Genomic DNA, 19,224 nt, shown 5'->3' on the forward strand with positions numbered 1-19,224 from the left:
TCTCAAGGAAGATCAAATCCAGGAAAATCCTCTATGAGCCCGCTGGGAAGTAAAAGAGAACACAGACTTCATGTGAAAGTCCAACCCTGAAAACAAGTTGGGTTTTCATTCAGAGGACGCGTTGATATTTTACCATCTAGGTCCCTGGAGAAGTCTATCAAATTGGGTAATAGAATGACTCAGGTTTGATTTAAGGAAGTTGAAATCTGCCTCACACACTGACCAAGGCATCTTATTTTGCATTTGGCAGCAGCCCATGTACAGTAAAGCTTTGAGTAACTGCACTGCTAAGTAAATGGAGTTCTGTATTAACTGATCACCTGGTCAGTGAATGGTATTATCAGAAATGCTTCTTAACCCCGTTGTAGAGAGAAATTTTCTGAATGCTTTTCTGCCTTGGTAAGCATAATGTACTCACCATTACCTGATATTACTGTCCTGGAGAAGCTTATGATATTTGGAGGGTTGTGGTTCTTGTGGTATATCATGACCATGTGATAGTTTGAGTATGGATTGAGACACTTTGTGGTAAAGCTCAGGGACTCTGTTGACTGAAACTGCCCTTAGGACAGTACATACCTGGAATTGACTTTTTGAATAAAGCAGTGCTGGCCACCTGTGTATTTTATTCTAATTTGCTGCTTTGCTGCACAAAGTATCAAGAAGGGGAAACAGTCTTGTTTCTTGAATTGAGGGTGGTGGGCTTCCATCCCCTTTAAACTGTCCTGCACCAGCAGTGACCAAGGAACATCTGTTCTGTCGTGACCAACTCCCGCGATTCTTTTTCTTTTTTAATAAATTTATTTATTCATTTGTTTTTTTTTTTTTTTTTTTTTTTAAAAAATTTTTTTTTTTATTTTTTTTTTTTTTTTTTTTTTTTTTGGCTGTGTTGGGTCTTCATTGCTGTGCATGGCTTTCTCTAGTTGAGGCAAGCAGGGGCTACTCTTCTTGCAGTGCACGGGCTTCTCATTGCCGTGGCTTCTCTTGTTGTGGAGCACAAGCTCTAGAGTGCAGGCTCAGTAGTTGTGACGCACGGGCTTAGTTGCTCCACAGCATGTGGGATCTTCCCGGGCCAGGGATCAAACCCATGTCCCCTGCACTGGCAGGCGGATTCTTAACTACTGCGCCACCAGGGAAGCCCTCCCGCAATCAGTGCCACTGTGGCCCTCAGCATCACCCAGTTCCTTTCTTCCGTCCAACCTGGGCTGGGGTGGGGTGGGGTAGGTGGAGACAAAAACACGTGGTGGCTATAGAGGTGAACAGGGGGAGGGGAGAAACTGCTAGACCCTGTGCCTTTGACAGAGGGATGCCGTAACTGAATTATTTGGTGAGCTGATCGTATTATCAGAGATCCTTCTTGTACCCCTTGTTGAGAAAAATGTTCTAAATGCTCTTTTTAAGCCTCTCTCCTTCAGCATACCACTGCCAGTTCTAACTCTAGGCATCTGAAACCAGCCACATCAGCTTCCCTCACATAAGTCCCCCTCCTTCCAACTCCCTCATGTTTTACTACTGGGCCTTCATTTATTTTTTCTTCAGTTTTTAGATCTCTCTTTTTCTCCCACACTACATCTACATTTTTTTAAATTTCACTTTCATTATGTGACTGACTTCCATTGCCACAGGCACCGTCAGAATTCAGGCCTAATGAAATTACAAGCTTTTGAGGAGAGAAACCATGTATCTTCTGTGTCTGTGAAGACTAAAACTTCATAAAACTAAGGTTTACTAGCACTCAGGACACTGGAATGTCATGTATCTGTTTACATGGCTATCCCCTCCAGTGGAGAGCGAATCTTTATATCCCATGTTGAACACAGTAACCCAGGGAAGGCTCCTTATAAATGCTCATGAGTGAATAAACACCACATTCTGGTTTTAAAACCGTTTCATTTAATCTTTATAACACTCCTGGAGGCTGCATGATGCTCTCCCCCATTTAGAGTAGAGGGAGGTAAGGTTTGACAGGGTCCTGACTTGTCTAACATCACTACCTTGTTCAGTCCTCGGTAGAGCAAGGACTTCAGATGCAAAGAGTAGAACTTAATAGTTTTTACCATCATTATGTTAGTTTTTAAAAAATAAAATCCAAAGTAATATTGGCTTTTCCATTCGTTGAACGTCACATAGTTCCTTTTTCTTGAGAAAATTTTACTAAGGAGCTGGGATTCTTTCCCGAGAAATGGGTACTGCAGATGGGCAGCAACTGCTCTTATAAAACATGTGGAGGGCTGCAACCTGACAGTCCTTACTAAGTCCACAAGCCCAGGGCCTGGGGCCATTCAGTCCTTTTGCCAGAAAGATTACCAAATGTTTCCCTGGGTTCCTAGGAAGCAGCAGCAGGAGACCTTCCACTTTGGTCCTTGCTCTCTGGGACTGATGGTCTCCTGGGCAGAGCAATGCAGAACTGCCCGTGGGACTCCCCCCCCACCCCCGGGACCACCCTGCTCCCACTCCTCAGGTGTTAGGAAGGCTGGGCTAGCGGCTAGCTTTCGTGGGTGTCGATGCTGCTGTCTGAAGCTTAGGCACAAAACTGGGTAGCTGGCTGGAGGCCTTGCCCTCCAGGCAGTGTGGATAGCTCAGCCACTCTGAGGAAGGAAAGCTTCTGACCATTGGGCAGAAGCTGGTTTCAGAACTGCTTCAAGGGGTTCTAAAAAGAAAAGGTGAAAATAGAATTTGTGCGATTTACTTTGCTTTTCCTTTCAGATTTATATCTATAACGAGAAGATTGTCAACGGACACCTGCAGCCTAACCTTGTGGACCTCTGTGCTTCTGTCACAGAACTGGATGATAAGGTAGCGCCCAGAGCTGACCCGAGGAGACGTGTGGGGTCTGGTGTTCCAATGGGATTAGCAGCTTGCTGACTTGGCAGAAATGTGCTGAAGAGAAACTCTGTGCCCTGGAAGAAGATGTTAACTGTTCTTCAGAGTTTTATTTTAAATAATTTTGGGGTGGTATTTTTGTTTTTGTTTTTGTTTTTTGCGGTACACGGGCCTCTCACTGCCGTGGCCTCCCCCGTTGCTGGGCACAGGCTCCGGACGCACAGGCTCAGCGGCCATGGCTCACAGGCCCAGCCACTCCGCGGCATGTGGGATCCTCCCAGACCAGGGCACAAACCCGCGTCCCCTGCATCGGCAGGCCGACTCCCAACCACCGCACCACCAGGGAAGCCCTTGGGGTGGTTTTTTGATGATGATCCTAAATATATAGATATATGTATCTTTATGCATCTGCAAAAGGCCCAGCAAAGCTGTGTTTGCTTTGAAGTTCTATCAGGCTCCAGCTCCTCCCTGCCAGTTTCCCTCCTTAGACAGACTAACAGGCTCTTTCATGAGATATGAATTGTAAAGGTGATGCGGTTTTCACACCAGTGAGCCCCTTGAACTTGATTCAGGTGGGGTCTTTAAAAGCCACTTGGTTCTGTTCCTCTCTGACTCCCCATCTTTATTCCTGTCCCTCAGTTCTTATCCTTGGCCAATTTTCTCCCGCTGGGGGAAAAAAATTTAAAAGGGGATGGATAGATTGGTAGGTGGCCAGGAGGAGGGGAGAAAGGAGGAAAGGCTATAACGGAAGCAAGCACTCGTACACACGTTTTTTTCCTTCAAAAATGCTTTATTTTTTTTTAATAGTAAATATAAGGCAATACAAACCAATCTAAAGAAAATAAGAATTTATCTACCATCTCACCACCTATAAAGGGTCACATTTAGGGTGGATTTTCTACAGTTTTTAATTTTTGAGAGAAACAGTGAAAACAGGATTTTCTCTTTTCCTTTGGAAAAGGTGTAAACCTGCTTTTTCTCTAATCGCTACTGTCTTCCAAGGATTCTTAACTTTATATTTTGCACAGCGTTCAGGGAACACATTTTTAGGAGAGGTTTACAGCCAGGAGGATTCTGGGAAGAGGGAGTCCAGCTGTGTGGTGGTAACACACAGGAGAGATCACCAGTGCCTTTCCTGGGAGGCCACAGGAAGGCATCTTTTGAAGGGAGTGAATAGGCAGGAGAAAAGGAGGCTGTGCCACTCACACGGTGGGGTAAGAGCAGTGGACCCTGGAGAGCCTCTGGGAGGACAGAACCTGTATTATTTAGGTTAAACTCTTATTTTAAGCCTTAAAAAACTCCAGTGACCTTGTAAGGACTGAAATGCAGCTACTTGAGTTTAAACTCCTAGAGATTTGGATGATTATAAATGTATTCACTCTCTCTTAAGGGATAACCGACTGAGATTCAGTGTTCTTGTTAGTTTTATGTGGTCTTAGTTATGTAGGTGGTTATGTCAGACCTGGAATCGTAATTGATGTGAAAACCAGCTCGAGATGGGGGCTGCTCGCATGCTCGCAGGGAAGACGGGAGCCTGGCAGCTGGCTGGGAAGAGGTGCATCCTCTGTGCTGGGCTTGAGCCTGAGGGCCTCAGACAGGACGTTAACTTCTTCCCGCTCCATGTCCCGCCTGCCTTTGAGTCAGATTGCCGTGAAGAACGAGGCAATTTCCCCGGCCCCACAGCATTGTCACATGCAGTCTCATTTGTGTGCAGAACATCTCTGACATGTGGACCATGGTAAAACAAATGACAGACGTGTTGTTGACACCAGCGACTGATGCCCTGAAGAGCCGCAACAGCGTGGAAGTGCGCATGGAGTTCGTCAGGCAGGCCTTGGGATACCTCGAGCAGAGGTAAGGCAACGGCAGCACAGAGGCTGGCTTTAAAATCCCCCGAAGTCAGCCATTCTTGGGTTTCAAGTAGTCCTCAAGCTAAGTGCTTTGTAGCTGGTATAATTTAAACAAGGTTGAGCAAGTCTGAGAGGTGTTAGGCTGTTTTCAGAAACACTTCTCTACCAGAACTATTTATGCACCGATATAAAATCATTTTGAGTGGGAGCATTGAGCACTGTTAGGCTTTTCTTTTTCTCTTTGTCCACTCTCTGTCCCTCAGTACAGAGTCATGATTATTAGAGCACGATGCCTTGGGTCAGGATCCTTGTCCCTCCTGTGGTTCAGCCATTACTGCTTAGGCTCTTTGTTTTCTCTAGGCATTTTAATTTTCCCACCCAGCATTACCACCTTCAAACCTTAGGAAGGCCCCTTGATCCTTTGTTTTCCTTCTGGCTCTACTTGGTTAATCCTTGTGAGTCCAGATCCTTCCCGGCCGCTAATGCCTCTGATTTGTGCCTGGGGTTTTTTTGCCATCTCCTCACTAATTGGAGTTGGTCACCAAGGGGTTTGTGGCTGTGCCCTTGTGCCCTAACTATTGTCCCCCTCGTTGGTAGGGCCCGTGCCATTCATCCACTCCCTGTGGACACTTCTTGTTCTGAATTGGCCAGCAGGTTGTCGTGAGCGTGCAACAGACCCTCTTTATTTCAGAGACAGGGTGCTGGGCCTCTCTCTGTTAGCTTGAGAAGAGAAAGCCAAGCTGAATACACTTGCTCAATTGCAGTTCTTTGCTGCTGAGCCCATGCAGCTGCCAATGGCCTTGTAGTGTGGTCACCCTCTGTCAACAAAATAATATAGTTCATTAGGAAGTCAAGGTAATTCAGACCTGGTACAGCAGAGAGAGAACAGGTTTTTATACCAAATACTAAATTAATTATATAATGGCTACATGAGATGAACACCATCAGACATATTAAACTCGCTAGCCTCCATTCTGTTGTTAAGAAAAGTCTAGAACTCCAAATGGTTTTTTATTGCTTCTGGCACAGGGCACAAAGAGTTCATAAAGTATTATATCAGGCTTTCACTAAATTTTTGTAATGTAAATTTCTAAGTGTTCAGCCATAAAGAACCTAATGTATATAGTGATATTTATTTGCTACAAGTCAGCAACATATGACTCAGAAGTTCTTACAGTTTATAAAAAACATGAGGATTTTAGTTTTTAACGTGTGTACGTATATGACTGCTCGTGACTGCTTTTTCTTCAATAAACCTCATCCTTAACGTTGTTGCTTGACTTCACCAGTGGTACCAGGCTGCAGTTTTTGGTTTTATATATGTAAGCTATCCCATTTCTTTTATTATTCTTTTCATTTCGTTTTTTTGGCATTATGTTGTTCCATTAATTCCTTTAGCAGCACTTGGAGCTATTTGGGAGTTTCCTGTGCACAACGATTGGATGCTTATTTTCTTTTTCACTCTAGTAGCATCACTCTCTGATGGCATCCTTTTTAAGATTTGTTGTCCCTTTTGATAAAGGGAATATTTCAGATAGTCGTACTCACTAAAAAAAATATTCTTTCTAATGCTAATCCACTGACAGTGTAACGTACGTACAGTATTTCAAGTGATGTAATACACCAGGTGGCAAAGTAGACCTGGTCCCAAATTATTTTTGGGGTATAAGGCTGAAAATGTTGAGAAAACAGCATTGTTCTGTTTCCTGCCACATTCCAACTTTGAAGCAAGGTACACATTTCTTAGCTCTCAAGGAATTTAGGCTCTGAGGCCCTTTCCAGCATGTGAGTTGTCTTCATTCGAGTTTGAAGAGACCATAGTGGGCATCTGTTTGTCCTGGTTGCTACAGGACTCTTCTGTAATCTCTTTTCCAACCTCTGCTTTTAAATACTTCCAGTGATGGCGAACTCATTACATTTGCTAAATTGAATTGTGTTCATTTTTCATTATGAAAATACTACATGACTGTTATAGAAATTTTGGAAGATGCCAAAAAGAGGACCTGAAAAAGGGAGAAGTCCCCTCTCCCCCGCCCAGAGGCCCCTGGCACCTTGTTGTATTTCCTTACCCCCATACCATCCCTGCCGCCTTTTTGGACGTATGAATATTTTGTTCGATATGTATCTTTTACACAGCTTATGATCCAAATGTGTACAATATATGGTTTTATATAGTTCGCTTTTAAAATTTTTTGTCCGTATCATTCTTTATGACTACATCAATTTCCATTGAGTCTATTTTCTGTAATTGATAGTTAGGTGTTTTTCTCTGTGTGTGTCTCTCTCTTTTTCTCTCTCTCACTCTCACCCTGTCTCTCTCAGTTGGTTATTATACTTAATGTGGTATAATATTAATATTATTATGTGGTTGAACATATGAAGCACCTGACTTTTTGAGGCAGTCTGTTTTGTTTTGGACAAGAAACATATTTAGAAAGTTCTTCAATGTATTAACCCCATGTTTGGGTATCTATAACTTGAACCATTTAATCTTAATATAAAAGCAATTTTAAAACACTGTAAAGGATTTTAAGAAGCCTGCTAGCAAATAAATAAACAGGAAATGATAGAAAATCATTTGCAACCACCAATGTGACAATGGGTTCAGCAAGGACCACCAGTGGAAACTATTGGGTGAAAGATTATTGGTGAACAGATTATTCACATGACCTCCAAGTATTACCCCATAGAGTACTTATTAATTACAAAGGGGAAAGGAGGTGCTTTTACAGTGGTGAAATCTGGTGGACAACACCTTTAACCAAGTGATCAAATTAAATGTTACCAAGAAGGGCAAAATGGTATTACCTGCCTCATTGTGGCAGTACCAGCATCAGCTGTGTAGGTGGGGTTCTTGGCAAAAGAGTTGAACCTGAATCAAGTCATGAGAAACTATTCAGCTTGTGGGACATTTTACCAGGTAGCTAGTAGCCTGGATTCTTTTTAAAAGGTCAGTGTCTTTATATAAAAAGTGTTAGACCCTAGATTAAGGGAAATGGAAGTGGTATGACAGCGAAATTTCATGCATTCCCTTGACTGGATCCTGGATTTAAGAAAAAAAAAAACTATAAAGGATGTTATTAAGAAATTTGAATATGTGTTATATTTTAGATAGCAACAGTACATTAATGTTAAATTTCTTAGTGTCATGGTAGTATTGAGTTAGGTAGAATGTCCTAACTAGGAGATACATGGTGAAATATTTACAGATGAGGTAGCCCCTGATTTCTATATTTCTATAACATTTTCAAATGGTTCAGAAAAAAAGTATGTGTGTTTGTATATGTTGTATATCTACGTATATATAGAGAGAAAAACACATCATACAAATATTAACAATTGGCGAATCTAAGTAAAGGATATATGAGCATTCTTTGGACTATTCCTTTTTTTAGGTTTAAAATTTTTCGAAATGAAAAATTTGAAAAGATCCCAGTAGAGCATTAGGCTGTGAGCTGGAGCAATTACTATTCTGCACATTAGCCCTTAATGCATTTGAAGTCCACTGTTACGTTGCTCCAGGGATTCTTTTGAGTATCCGCAGTGATGAGAGACCTTCACAGTGGTCCACTGCCCAATGAATAAATAATGTAGTTTGCTTCATTAAGCATGCACTGTTTCCTCTTCTATGTTAGGTTGAAATCCAGGCCCTTCCCTGTGGAGTTCACAGTCTAATGTTTGTGGATATGGACATAGATACATGTAATATGTGTTTTCAACCTCCCTTTTTTTGCCTGTAAATTTTTTCCAGTTATAAGAATTACACCCTTGTGACTGTCTTTGGCAACTTGCATCAGGCCCAGCTGGGTGGGGTGCCTGGGACTTACCAGTTGGTTCGAAGTTTCCTGAACATCAAACTTCCGGCTCCCTTGCCTGGACTTCAGGTATTGGCATCTTTCTCTATGTGATGAGTTACCTTCCCAGAGCAGTCTCTCTCGGTTAGGCGTTTTCAGTTTAAATGAGGTTATGTGTGGGACCTACTATATGGAGAAGAGACCAGAGGGGGCAGGGAGAGAAGCTAGGGGACCTTGGGAGACTGGTGGTGCAGGAGTCCAGGTGATTATGGTGGTCGCTCAGCTTAGGGTGGAGGAGGGTGCAGGGGGATGATGTCATTGGGTTCTGGACATGTTTTGAAAGTAGACCCAATAGGACTGTGGAAGAACTTGGATGTGGCAGAGTCAGGGCTGACTTCTGAGATTGTTGGCTCAAACAGCTGGAAGAACAGAGTTAGATATGGGTCCTAGAACATGCCTTTCTTCTCAGCTCACAGTCTAGTTACAGTCAGATACAGACCCTGTGCAAAGTGCTGAACCGGAGCTGTGTACCAAGGGTGGTGGGCTGCAGGCTCCTGGCTTCATACAGGAGGTGAGGCCCACATTTGTGCTTAAAGAGTAGGGGCTTGCCAGCCAGGGGTCTGGGAAAAGGGTATTCCAGGAGGAGGGAGGAGCGTGAACAAATGCGTGGAGGCAGGAAAGAGTATCTGGTGTATCTGGTGTGTGGTAGGGCTGGACCAGCTTGGGGCCAGCTGGTGATGGCCTTGAGCACCAGGCTAAGCACTTAGGATGTAAATTGCTCAAAGGGGTTTAAGTGAGGAAGTGACACGATCAGATCTGGGCTTAAGAAAGAGTCCTGCCTAGGGAAGGGTGGAGGGGCCAAGAAAGGAAGTCTGAGGTCCACTTTTCTGGAGGAGTTGGGGAGAAGCAGAGAGAGGAGTAACCACAGGGCTGCTGCGCAGGTGATGGCAAAGCCACTTTTAGGAGAGAGAAGCTCTAGTGCTGGGAGAGTGGGAACAGAGCTGCTTTCTTAGATTCCCCAGTGCATAACGTAGCACGGTGTCCAAAACAAAGATACTAAGTGAGTGAACAACTAACAGGTGAATGGAAGTGCCAGAATCCATTTAGCTAATCATTAATGGTTAACATTTTATAAACTCAAATATGATGATAGTCTCTTATTGGTCAGTGAACGTCCTTAGCCTGAGTGCACATCTGTAAATTATCACAGAAGAACATGTCACCTGATTGCTGTGGGTACTGGGGTTCCACGGAGAACCCACTGGCTGTCTTTGAAGCCTGTGTACACAGTGCTGTAGAGGAAAGGCTCTCGAGCCAGACTGCTGCTTACCAGCTTACCTTGGAAAAATTATTTAACGTCCCCATGCCTCAGGTTCCTAGTTTGTAAAACAGAGAGGAAGAGGCCATTCATGGTCCCTGCCTAGTGGAGTTGTGAGATTAAGTGACTTAATACAAGAAGAGGGCTTAGCTGAGGGCCAGCACATCGAAAGTCGTCAGTTAAACCTTTCCTCTTTTAGGATGGAGAGGTGGAAGGCCATCCTGTGTGGGCGTTAATTTATTACTGCCTGCGCTGTGGAGACCTGCTTGCCGCTTCACAGGTGGTCAACCGAGCCCAGCACCAGCTGGGAGAGTTTAAAACTTGGTTCCAGGAGTACATGAACAGCAAGGACAGAAGGTACAGTGAATGAGATGGTGCATCCAGAAGAAGCCACGTGGAATCAGCAGGGTGGCCCCCACTGGCATTGCTCTCTTTTCCTTGTGCATGGCTCCAAATAAGTTTCTGATTGGGAGAAAAATGAAGTTTAGAAAGCCAGTAGACCTCTGTAGAATAACAGTGGAAAACATTAAAAGAGCCCCCTTCTGACACCACGTGTACACTTACAAAGTCCCAGGCGCATCAAGGGCGCTTTAGTAAATGAAACTTTGTTGTATTACACTTCACTTGCTCACACTTAGTGCTTTTCCGCTTGACCCAAGTGACAATATACGCTTCATACTCAAAGGCCAGAGTTAGAAGTTAGCAAACTTGAGATATAATCGTTGAATTAATTCAGTACGTTTTTTTTTTTTTTAGTTCTCTTGCATTAAGGAACTGCTAAGCATTCATTTTTCTCTGGTTTTTGTTAATGTAATAGGACTTAAAGTTCATATTCGAACCCAGTTTCAATATACATACATGTATGTAGAAGAAATAATGGTGGTTACCCCAGTTATACATGTGGAAAACCAGGGTTACTTTTTTGGCAGTGTCAATAATGCCGTGTCCAGAGATTATCTTAAACCATAAGCCCTGTCTTGCTCATGTTAGAGAGTGTAAAGTAGGGACAGTGTTTTAGGGTTCCCCCAGATGCAGACTCTGAGGCAAGGGTTTGAGTGCATGGAGTTTATTTGGGAGGTGATCTCACAGGGATAAGGGAGTGGAGAAGCCGGAGCGGGGCTGAGGCACTTAAGGGACTGACTCACTCTTGCCCATCACTGCTTGAGGGCTGCCAGGGAGGTGGGTGGAGGATTAATTCCCCAGACCTTCTCACGTGCCTCTGACAGCCACTACTTGAGGAAGCCAGTGGGTGGAGACGCAGGTTTTGGTAGCTGCAAGTCTGGTTAAAGTGATGGTACCCGTGGGTATGGGTGGGACAGTGTTACCCTCCGTGAAGGAAGGCTTCGTGACTCTGCTGTGTGGTTGGGACCTGGGTACTTTCAGATGCCCGTGAGGATCTTTAGCATATGTGTCTGTGTGTTCCCTTGTGTCTCTAGATTGTCCCCAGCTACGGAGAACAAGCTCCGACTGCATTACCGCAGGGCCCTCAGGAACAACACGGACCCCTACAAACGGGCTGTGTACTGTATCATTGGCAGATGTGACATCACTGACAACCAGAGCGAGGTGGCCGACAAAACTGAGGACTACCTGTGGCTGAAGGCAGGCGCTACTTCCCTTGCCCAGTAGGGCATTCTCCCCTTCCCCCTGCTCACACACTGCACACAGATATTACTGCTTAATGTATAATGCCAATAGGGCGACTGGACTAGTGGATTTCCTGTCTCCTGGCCCATTTTTTATTGTGTAATATTCGCAACCAGTAACACAGCCATTAGCGTAGCCTTGAGCATGGCAGCTGATCGGCTACAAGTCCGCACCCGGCACAGGAAGTAGCTTGTACCAATGCCTGTATTTCTCTTGGGCGTTTAGTTGAACCAGGTGTGTTTCGATGATGACGGCACCAGCTCCCCACAAGACAGGCTCACTCTCTCTCAGTTCCAGAAACAGTTGTTGGAAGACTACGGTAAGATACCCAGAACATAGCTACCTTTCCTCTCTTGTCCACCTAAGGTCACTGCTTAGCTTTTTTCTGGGAAAATCCTTCATCTCTGAACTCTGTCTCTCCTTCAGAACCCTCTGGATCTTCAAAACACAACACAACAAAACAATGAGTTCAAATTTGGGTAGAGGCCACGCACGTGGCCGTAAACAGAGTATGTGACTTACATGGTCGTTGACCGTAAACTCCACTAGTTCTTTGAACTGCTCTGGCAGACACTGGCTCAGGGAGAGACATAAGAGGACTTGGTTACTGCTTCCTCAGAGACCTCGCAGTGACTATATCTGAGCACAAACAAGGGAGAAATAGCTTTTCATTTTTTCTTTCTCTCACTGTTTAAAAAATGGGGGAAGAAAAGGAAATTCCGACTAGTGGTCCGCAGTGTTGAATGCAGATATCTGTGAATCTGAGAATACCGAAGCTTTGAAATCATTCCTGTCCTTATTGAGTGACTTTTATCAGGATAAAGGAGAGAAACAGCCCCTTTTGTATTCCGTTTTAAGGTCCTGTGCTCTGTTTCTCTCCCAACTAATGCAAGCAGTTTGGGTTTTACAACACAGCCCCGCTCGCCAGTTGTTTTGTGAGGTCCGGAGGCTGTGGAAACAGGCCACGGCTGGAGTGGCATCCACTGTGTCCAGAGCCCCCGCATCCGTTCAGGCTCAGGCTGGTGCTTTTGTCCTGCCCAGCAAGTCCTTTGAGCACATAGGGCTTCTTCTGGGCTCGGGGCTGCCAGCAGAGGCCGGCTCCTTCTGAGTCAGCTTGACCTCCTCTCCCTGGACAGGTGAGTCCCACTTCACGGTGAACCATCAGCCCTTCCTCTACTTCCAAGTGCTGTTCCTGACCGCGCAGTTCGAAGCTGCCATTGCCTTTCTCTTCCGCATGGAGCGGCTGCGCTGCCATGCTGTGCACGTGGCGCTAGTGCTCTTTGAGCTAAAGCTGCTTTTAAAATCCTCGGGACAGAGCGCTCAACTCCGTGAGTATTTGTTGGCAGTGGCACATCCATAACACATCCCCCCATCAGATGGCAGTGGACACGTAGCTGCAGCCAGCAGGGATTTGGGCAAGTGGGTACCAGTCATTTTAGAGTGTTGTAGGCGCTTGGGCTTATGAGGTGATTAGTATGAGGGTTCTTGCCTTTCCCACCGCCATTAGTATTCCCTGAGGTGTTTAATAGATAAAATGCTTTGCTAAGTGCTAGTTTTGTGGCCAGTGAGTCAGGTCGCCTGGAGGGTGGTACAGGAGAAACAGTCCCTAGAGTCGTGAGACTGGTTCTCATTAGGGCTCTAACTGGAGACATTGGAAGGCGTAGCCAGCCATCTTGTGTGCCTACCTGCATGGGGTGGGAGTCCGGGGAGGGAGAGAAGATACCTGTGCATGAATGGCTGCAGCTTCCTTAGTAGCACAGCAGACTCATTCCAGAACACATGCCGTAATGGTCAGTTGTCACCATCTTTTCACTCAGAGACCAGCATACTAGTGATTTACTAAAAATGCCACTTTCTCCAATCTGTACTTGGGATGAAATTGAGGACAGGGTGGTGAAGGGGATTGGCCTAAGCTCACAGTGGCAAACATTGGCTGGGCTGCAGGAGTAGGTGCCACCACTGGGTCTTTGGACTCAGTTCCCATAGCTCTCCGTTGCATGGGTCAGAAGGGCAGTGTGGTTGTGACCAGTTCTGTCCCCGTCGGTGCAGTCAGCCATGAGCCTGGCGACCCTCCCTGCATGCGGAGGCTGAACTTCGTGCGGCTACTCATTCTCTACACCCGGAAGTTTGAATCCACGGACCCGAGAGAGGCCCTCCAATACTTCTACTTCCTCAGGTTAGACTGGCTTTTGACCATTTACTTCAGCTGGTTTTGATTTCTGCCACTGTGAGAATGACAGAGACCTTGGGGCCACACCAGAAACCAGGTTGATTTTGTCCCCTTCTAGAGACGAGAAAGACAGTCAAGGAGAAAACATGTTTCTGCGTTGTGTGAGCGAGCTGGTGATAGAAAGTCGAGAGGTATGTCTGTTAACTTTTCTCCACGCCCCCATGATTTACAGTGTACAAGTTCTCATGCTGATGTGATACTGGATGGTCACCTCAATATGAGTTTGGTGGATGTGGCTGGGGGCAGGGGGGTGTTAGAGTTTTCTTTGGTTTCTGACAATAAAAACGTTGATTCAGTCTCACTGTTCTCTAGTTTGTGCAAGACTTCTCCCACCTCCCCTATTCCTCTCTTGTCTTCAAAGAATTGTGGATTCTGTGTATATCCTCGTCCAATAAACTGAGTAAACTTTTTTTTGTCTCTGCAGTTCGATATGATTCTTGGGAAGCTAGAGAACGATGGAAGTAGAAAGGTGGGTTAAGTGCACCCCAGAGATGTGTTAGTTTGCAGTTGGGGGTTTATAATTGTCCAAAGAATACAGTTAGATTTTAGGATTCAAGGTACTGAAGACGCAAATCTGAATGAAGTTGCTTAGTTTTAAAAACAAAGAATGAAAACTACAGGCCCCAAATGATGACCTTGATTTTACATACATTTACATTTCTCCTTAAAATATGTAAATTTGTGGTTAGATAGTTTTTTTATTATGTTCAGAATACTCATCTGTTCACACCTGCCATATTTTCAGCTGAGAAGGCTACATTTCTGCCATTCTTGGCTCAGAAAATATGCAAGAAAGAAATTGGTTACTGCACTTACTCTCCCCAGAGGGGCAAGTTAGAAATGCACTTGACCTCTCTCAAAAGATAGTTTTTGAGGGCTCAGAACTCTACACTGACCCCAGAGATGCAGCTGCTCCCGTGAGCCTTAGCAGTTCCCTAAGACCCATCATGGCTATTGGGCAATGTAGAAGGGCAGAGGCCCTGGTGTCAGAGACCCCTCCTGACCCACTCGGGCACTCTCCACATGCCTCTCTTAGGGACTCACTTTCCTCATTTGTAAAAATGGGTGGTTTAGAGCCAGCAGTCTCAAGATGACCTCCCACTGCTCACACCATCCAGAAGAAGAACAGTGGCAGTGCTGGTGACAGTGGTCATGCTTATGGAGCAGTGACAACTGCCAGGCCCCTGTGCTGAATGCTTGACATGTATTTTCTCACTTAATCATCACAAGAACCCAACACAGTGGGAACCGTCATCTGTTTTTCAAGGGAGGAAGTGGAGACAAGAGAGGTTATTTTCCTCAAGATCACACAGCTAGTAAGGAAGTGAGCTGGAATTTGAGCCCAGTCCTTCTTGACCCCAGAGCCCATGCTCTTCACTGATCTCCTGTGCTGCCAGGGTGGCGGAGCAGGTCACCCGACTTGGTCCAGGGCTGATGGAGAATCAGATGGCCAGTCAGACGTCACATAGTCTGCCCTCTCTCTTCACAGTACCTCAGGCCTCTCCCATACTTTCTTGACCATTTGGTTGCTGTTGAGTGATGATGCAGATTTTTTAAATTTGTTTTTAGTATCCTGACACCACTTGCCATATATTTTTTCAGGACTGGATTTCTTTTGCCATCTGTCTTAGAAAACAAATTCATAATCTTTCAGATACTTTCTCTGAGCCTCCTGGTTTCTTTCCCCCTAGTGCCTACTCATCAGCAAAATTAAAATCATTGATGATTTCACCGATTCTCTAGGTCATTCTGGAAAACTAGAAAGCACAGTCTTACTGGTGACTCCTGTGCTTCCTTTGAGTCTGCCTCTTCATGGGTAGTTTCCTTGGTCCTTTTCATATGTTTAATGTGACCGTATATCTTCAAGAAAGCCAGAGTCTAGCTGATGAAATATGTGCATTGCCCAGGGCAAGTATTTTCAGTTAAAGTAGTTTTCGGATCTCAGTTGCTTCTCTGTGTTTAAAATAACAACTCTGTCCCCCCATTTCTCTCTTCCTCCCCTCCATAATTTGTCTTGTCAGCCTGGAGTCATAGATAAGTTTACTAGTGACACAAAACCTATTATCAACAAAGTTGCTTCCGTGGCAGAAAATAAAGGACTGTTTGAAGAAGCAGCAAAGCTTTATGACCTTGCCAAGGTAAAACGTGCTCTTTTCTTTCTTCTGCACTTAATAGATCTGTCATCGGCCTTTTGGCATTAAATGCACAAACATTTCGCTGCTGCCATTGTTGTACCCCTCTCCCTGCTGAGGCATTTTCTCCTAGTGCTTAGGCAGTTAATAGTCCAGTCAGGGTGAAATTCCCATTTTACAGAATTATTTCTGCCCATAAGGTCTTCCTGGCCAAACAAGAGTGACATATTGAAAGGCTGTCCCACGGGCACTGAGCAAAGCCTCCCTTGGCAGCAGAGGAAGCACCCATCACGCTTGGGTGGTGAAACTGCTGGTGAAGATGCCTGGTGCTCACCCTCCGGGCAGCCGCACAAACACTGCCCCGTGTGTGTCAGGGGACAAAATCACAGCTGAGGGGTTCTGAGAGAACTGGAGGAAGTAGCTCGTTGTGAGAACATGCGGGGAATACTGATGACTGTTAGGGCCTGAAGAAGGATACATTCTCTCCTTTTATCAGCTGACCAACGTGGGCAAAAAGAGGATTATAATTCATTTTTCCTTTCATTTAAAAGTGTTCTGATTGAGGTCTAATTAAAAAGTAGAAAAATGTACACATATTCAGTGAACAGCTTGATGGGTTTCCCACAGGTATGTATCTGTGTCATCACCACCCAGATCAAGATACAGAACACAAGTTCCCTCTTTGGTTTCGGTTATTTAGTTTTTTTCCTCTTATTGATTATTTTTAATTGATTCCTTTCTTAATTTAAAAAACCGAACAGAATGCTGACAAGGTTCTGGAGCTGATGAACAAACTGCTCAGCCCTGTCGTCCCCCAGATCAGTGCCCCGCAGTCCAACAAGGAGAGGCTGAAGAACATGGCGCTCTCCGTCGCGGAGCGGTAAGGCCGGGGCTGGCTCCGAGGGGTCCCGGGGCTCCCAGCGCCCACCCAGACACGTCTTCAGCTTTACCGTAGCATCAAAGAGTTCCCCAGCATGGCTCTACTCACTCACCCTCCCACCAGCACTGACAGTTTGAGAGTTCCTGTTCCCCCACGTCATAACCAACTGTCACTTGGCACTGTCACTTGGTAAACATTCTTGCCAAAAGGAAGGGTATGAAAGGGTATCTCAACATTTTAATCCTGTACATGAGGTTTAATTCTAGGCATTATACTCATCTATATGTCATTAGCAGCCATCTCAAAGACATTTTGGAACAAAGCTAGTGATGGATGGATGGGGAAATTCTTAGAGATGTAGTGGCCAGTGTTTCAGAAGCTACCTTCCTCCCCATGAGTTCGAGGAGTTATCATACTTTAACCAGTGTAACTCCCAGGCTGGGGCAATAGTTGTCACTTTTTGTGCCCTCTGCCGATATGCCTAATAAAGTGATCCAGTGAAAACTGGGTTGGAGATGCTTGCTGAGATGGGGGCTGAGGCAAGAGAACTGTGCTTCACACAGAACATTTATAGGTGGATTTCTGTCAAACCCACCATCAAATGCTTGGCCATTTCAAAAGAAACACTATTTTCCACTCCTTAGTTCACTTCATCTAGAGAGTTTAAAAGGTTTTGTTTGACATTTTTTAGATGCTATCCTCAAGTTATAGATTGCACAGAAATTCCTAATATACCCCCCTTCCTTCTTTTTTGTCCTTCAGGTATAGGGCTCAGGGAATCAGTGCAAATAAATTTGTGGACTCCACGTTCTATCTTCTGTTGGACTTGATCACCTTTTTTGACGAGTATCACAGTGGGCATATTGACAGAGCCTTTGATGTAAGTTTCAGGAAGGGTGTTTGAAGTGCAGGTTAATGTATGCCCTTGAAAAATCAAAACGCTTTGTGAGATTCATTTAAAACAAAGGAAATGTCAAAACGCTTGGTGAGATTCATTTAAAACAAAGGAAATGTCACCAGTATGCTTGTTAAGTGAAGAAGGACAAGTATGATCCTGTGAATATAAAAGGGATTTCTGTGTTGCTCTTTTTTTCCTTTTTCTCTTCCTTTCTTCTTTAGTCTAAAAACAGAGAGGTTTCTCAGAGTAATTTGAAATCTCTGAATTGTAAAACTGCCTCAGAAAACGAGGATAGGAATTGAGTCAGTCAGCAAGTTAGAATCAAAGCCTTTGAATGAGGGGATTAGCATTTCCTATTAAGAAGCCCACTATGAATGTGTTAGATGCTGACTATGTGTTTGAGGAGATGAAATGACTGTGATGGTTGTATCATATGGGACCGATGTGTTTTGTTTTAAATAGATAATTGATCGGTTGAAGCTGGTGCCCCTGAATCAGGAGAGTGTGGAAGAGAGAGTGGCTGCCTTCAGAAATTTCAGTGATGAGGTGAGTCCTTTTCTTCCTGAATTATAAAATTCTTTTTTCCCCCACTTCTAACTGAAAGCTTTTGTTTTAACATAGCCAGTAACTTTAACAGTCCTACTACAGTCACCATCCAGACTGAGTTTTCTAAGACGAGTCCAATTTCAGGTATCCTGGACTGGTTTTTCTGTGAGTACACATATCCCCATCAGATTATAGTCTGAGTTCCTGACTCAGAAAATACACTCGCTTTAGAGACCAGACATATTCTTGGGAGAAACAGGTTTCTTGTTGATCCTGTGGGATCTGGTTTGATTCTTTACTATGCACTTGTTCTAGAGGGTGTGTCAGTGCTTAACTCTGATCTTGTCTAAGTAGTTCCATTGGGTACATGAAATATGCATCATGATTCACATCCTTCTTTCCCTTCTCTGAACCATTTTGTCTCAAGAAGCAGGTGCAGTGACCATGGACTCAATTATCAGCCCAAGAGCCCCAGAGCTACTGTCTCTCTGCAGGGTTTCTAGCATGTTGCCACTGCTTAGCCCAAGGGTGCTCAACTGGGCTACACACTGGAATTGCTAGGAGACCTTTAAAAGAATCTTTGTGCCCAGGCCCAGAAATTCTGGTTTCCCTGATCTGAGCTGCAGCCCAGAACTCCCCGGGTTATTCCCATGTGCAGCTAAGGGTAAGACTCTTCTCTAGAACCACAGGCACTGAGGGCCAGCTGCCTGGTTCCAGGATGTTCCTAACAGTGTTTCAATTTAAAACCATTAGTAAGCACATTCCTTTTATGGAAGCATGTTTCTGTTCTAGAGGAAGAAGGAAGGCCGGCTTCTGCACATGTGGTGAGGCAGCTGCCTGCTGTGGTACACACAGTTCAGGAGGTCTTACCTCTTGCCGACCATCCCTTCACACCTGCTACAGTTCTACCCCTAGCCACTCCTTCTGTTGATTCTTGCCCTCCCCTGGTTACATCATTCAGTGTTTCATGGACTGAAGTGTTGTACCAGGGCCTGTCCTCATAGACACTCCCGAGGCCTCTGCTCGGGCTGTGCTGGTCCCATGGAGACAGTCTGGTGGGTCTGAGACAGTGGGGAGTGGTAGGGACTGGAGAACCAGCGTATGCG

General features: G+C 44.9%; 1 protein-coding gene across 4 annotated transcripts in view; it reads left to right on the top strand.

Moving 5' to 3' along the window:
- NUP93 (nucleoporin 93) overlaps window positions 1-19,224 on the top strand; it is a 104,841-nt gene that overhangs the window by 82,289 nt on the left and 3,328 nt on the right. For all 4 annotated transcript variants that reach the window (XM_024747453.1, XM_024747455.1, XM_024747454.1 and 1 more), the window contains 14 exons: window positions 2,707-2,796; window positions 4,538-4,677; window positions 8,425-8,557; window positions 9,985-10,142; window positions 11,222-11,387; window positions 11,658-11,751; window positions 12,569-12,760; window positions 13,482-13,608; window positions 13,721-13,793; window positions 14,087-14,131; window positions 15,684-15,800; window positions 16,556-16,674; window positions 17,437-17,554; window positions 18,035-18,118. In XM_024747453.1, the coding sequence (XP_024603221.1) occupies window positions 2,707-2,796; window positions 4,538-4,677; window positions 8,425-8,557; window positions 9,985-10,142; window positions 11,222-11,387; window positions 11,658-11,751; window positions 12,569-12,760; window positions 13,482-13,608; window positions 13,721-13,793; window positions 14,087-14,131; window positions 15,684-15,800; window positions 16,556-16,674; window positions 17,437-17,554; window positions 18,035-18,118 (1,656 nt within the window). The remainder of the gene's footprint in view (window positions 1-2,706; window positions 2,797-4,537; window positions 4,678-8,424; window positions 8,558-9,984; window positions 10,143-11,221; window positions 11,388-11,657; window positions 11,752-12,568; window positions 12,761-13,481; window positions 13,609-13,720; window positions 13,794-14,086; window positions 14,132-15,683; window positions 15,801-16,555; window positions 16,675-17,436; window positions 17,555-18,034; window positions 18,119-19,224) is intronic.

This window comes from Neophocaena asiaeorientalis, unplaced genomic scaffold (genome assembly GCF_003031525.2).
Source record: "Neophocaena asiaeorientalis asiaeorientalis breed wild unplaced genomic scaffold, Neophocaena_asiaeorientalis_V1.1 scaffold438, whole genome shotgun sequence".
In the NCBI taxonomy this organism is placed as follows: Eukaryota; Metazoa; Chordata; class Mammalia; order Artiodactyla; family Phocoenidae; genus Neophocaena; species Neophocaena asiaeorientalis.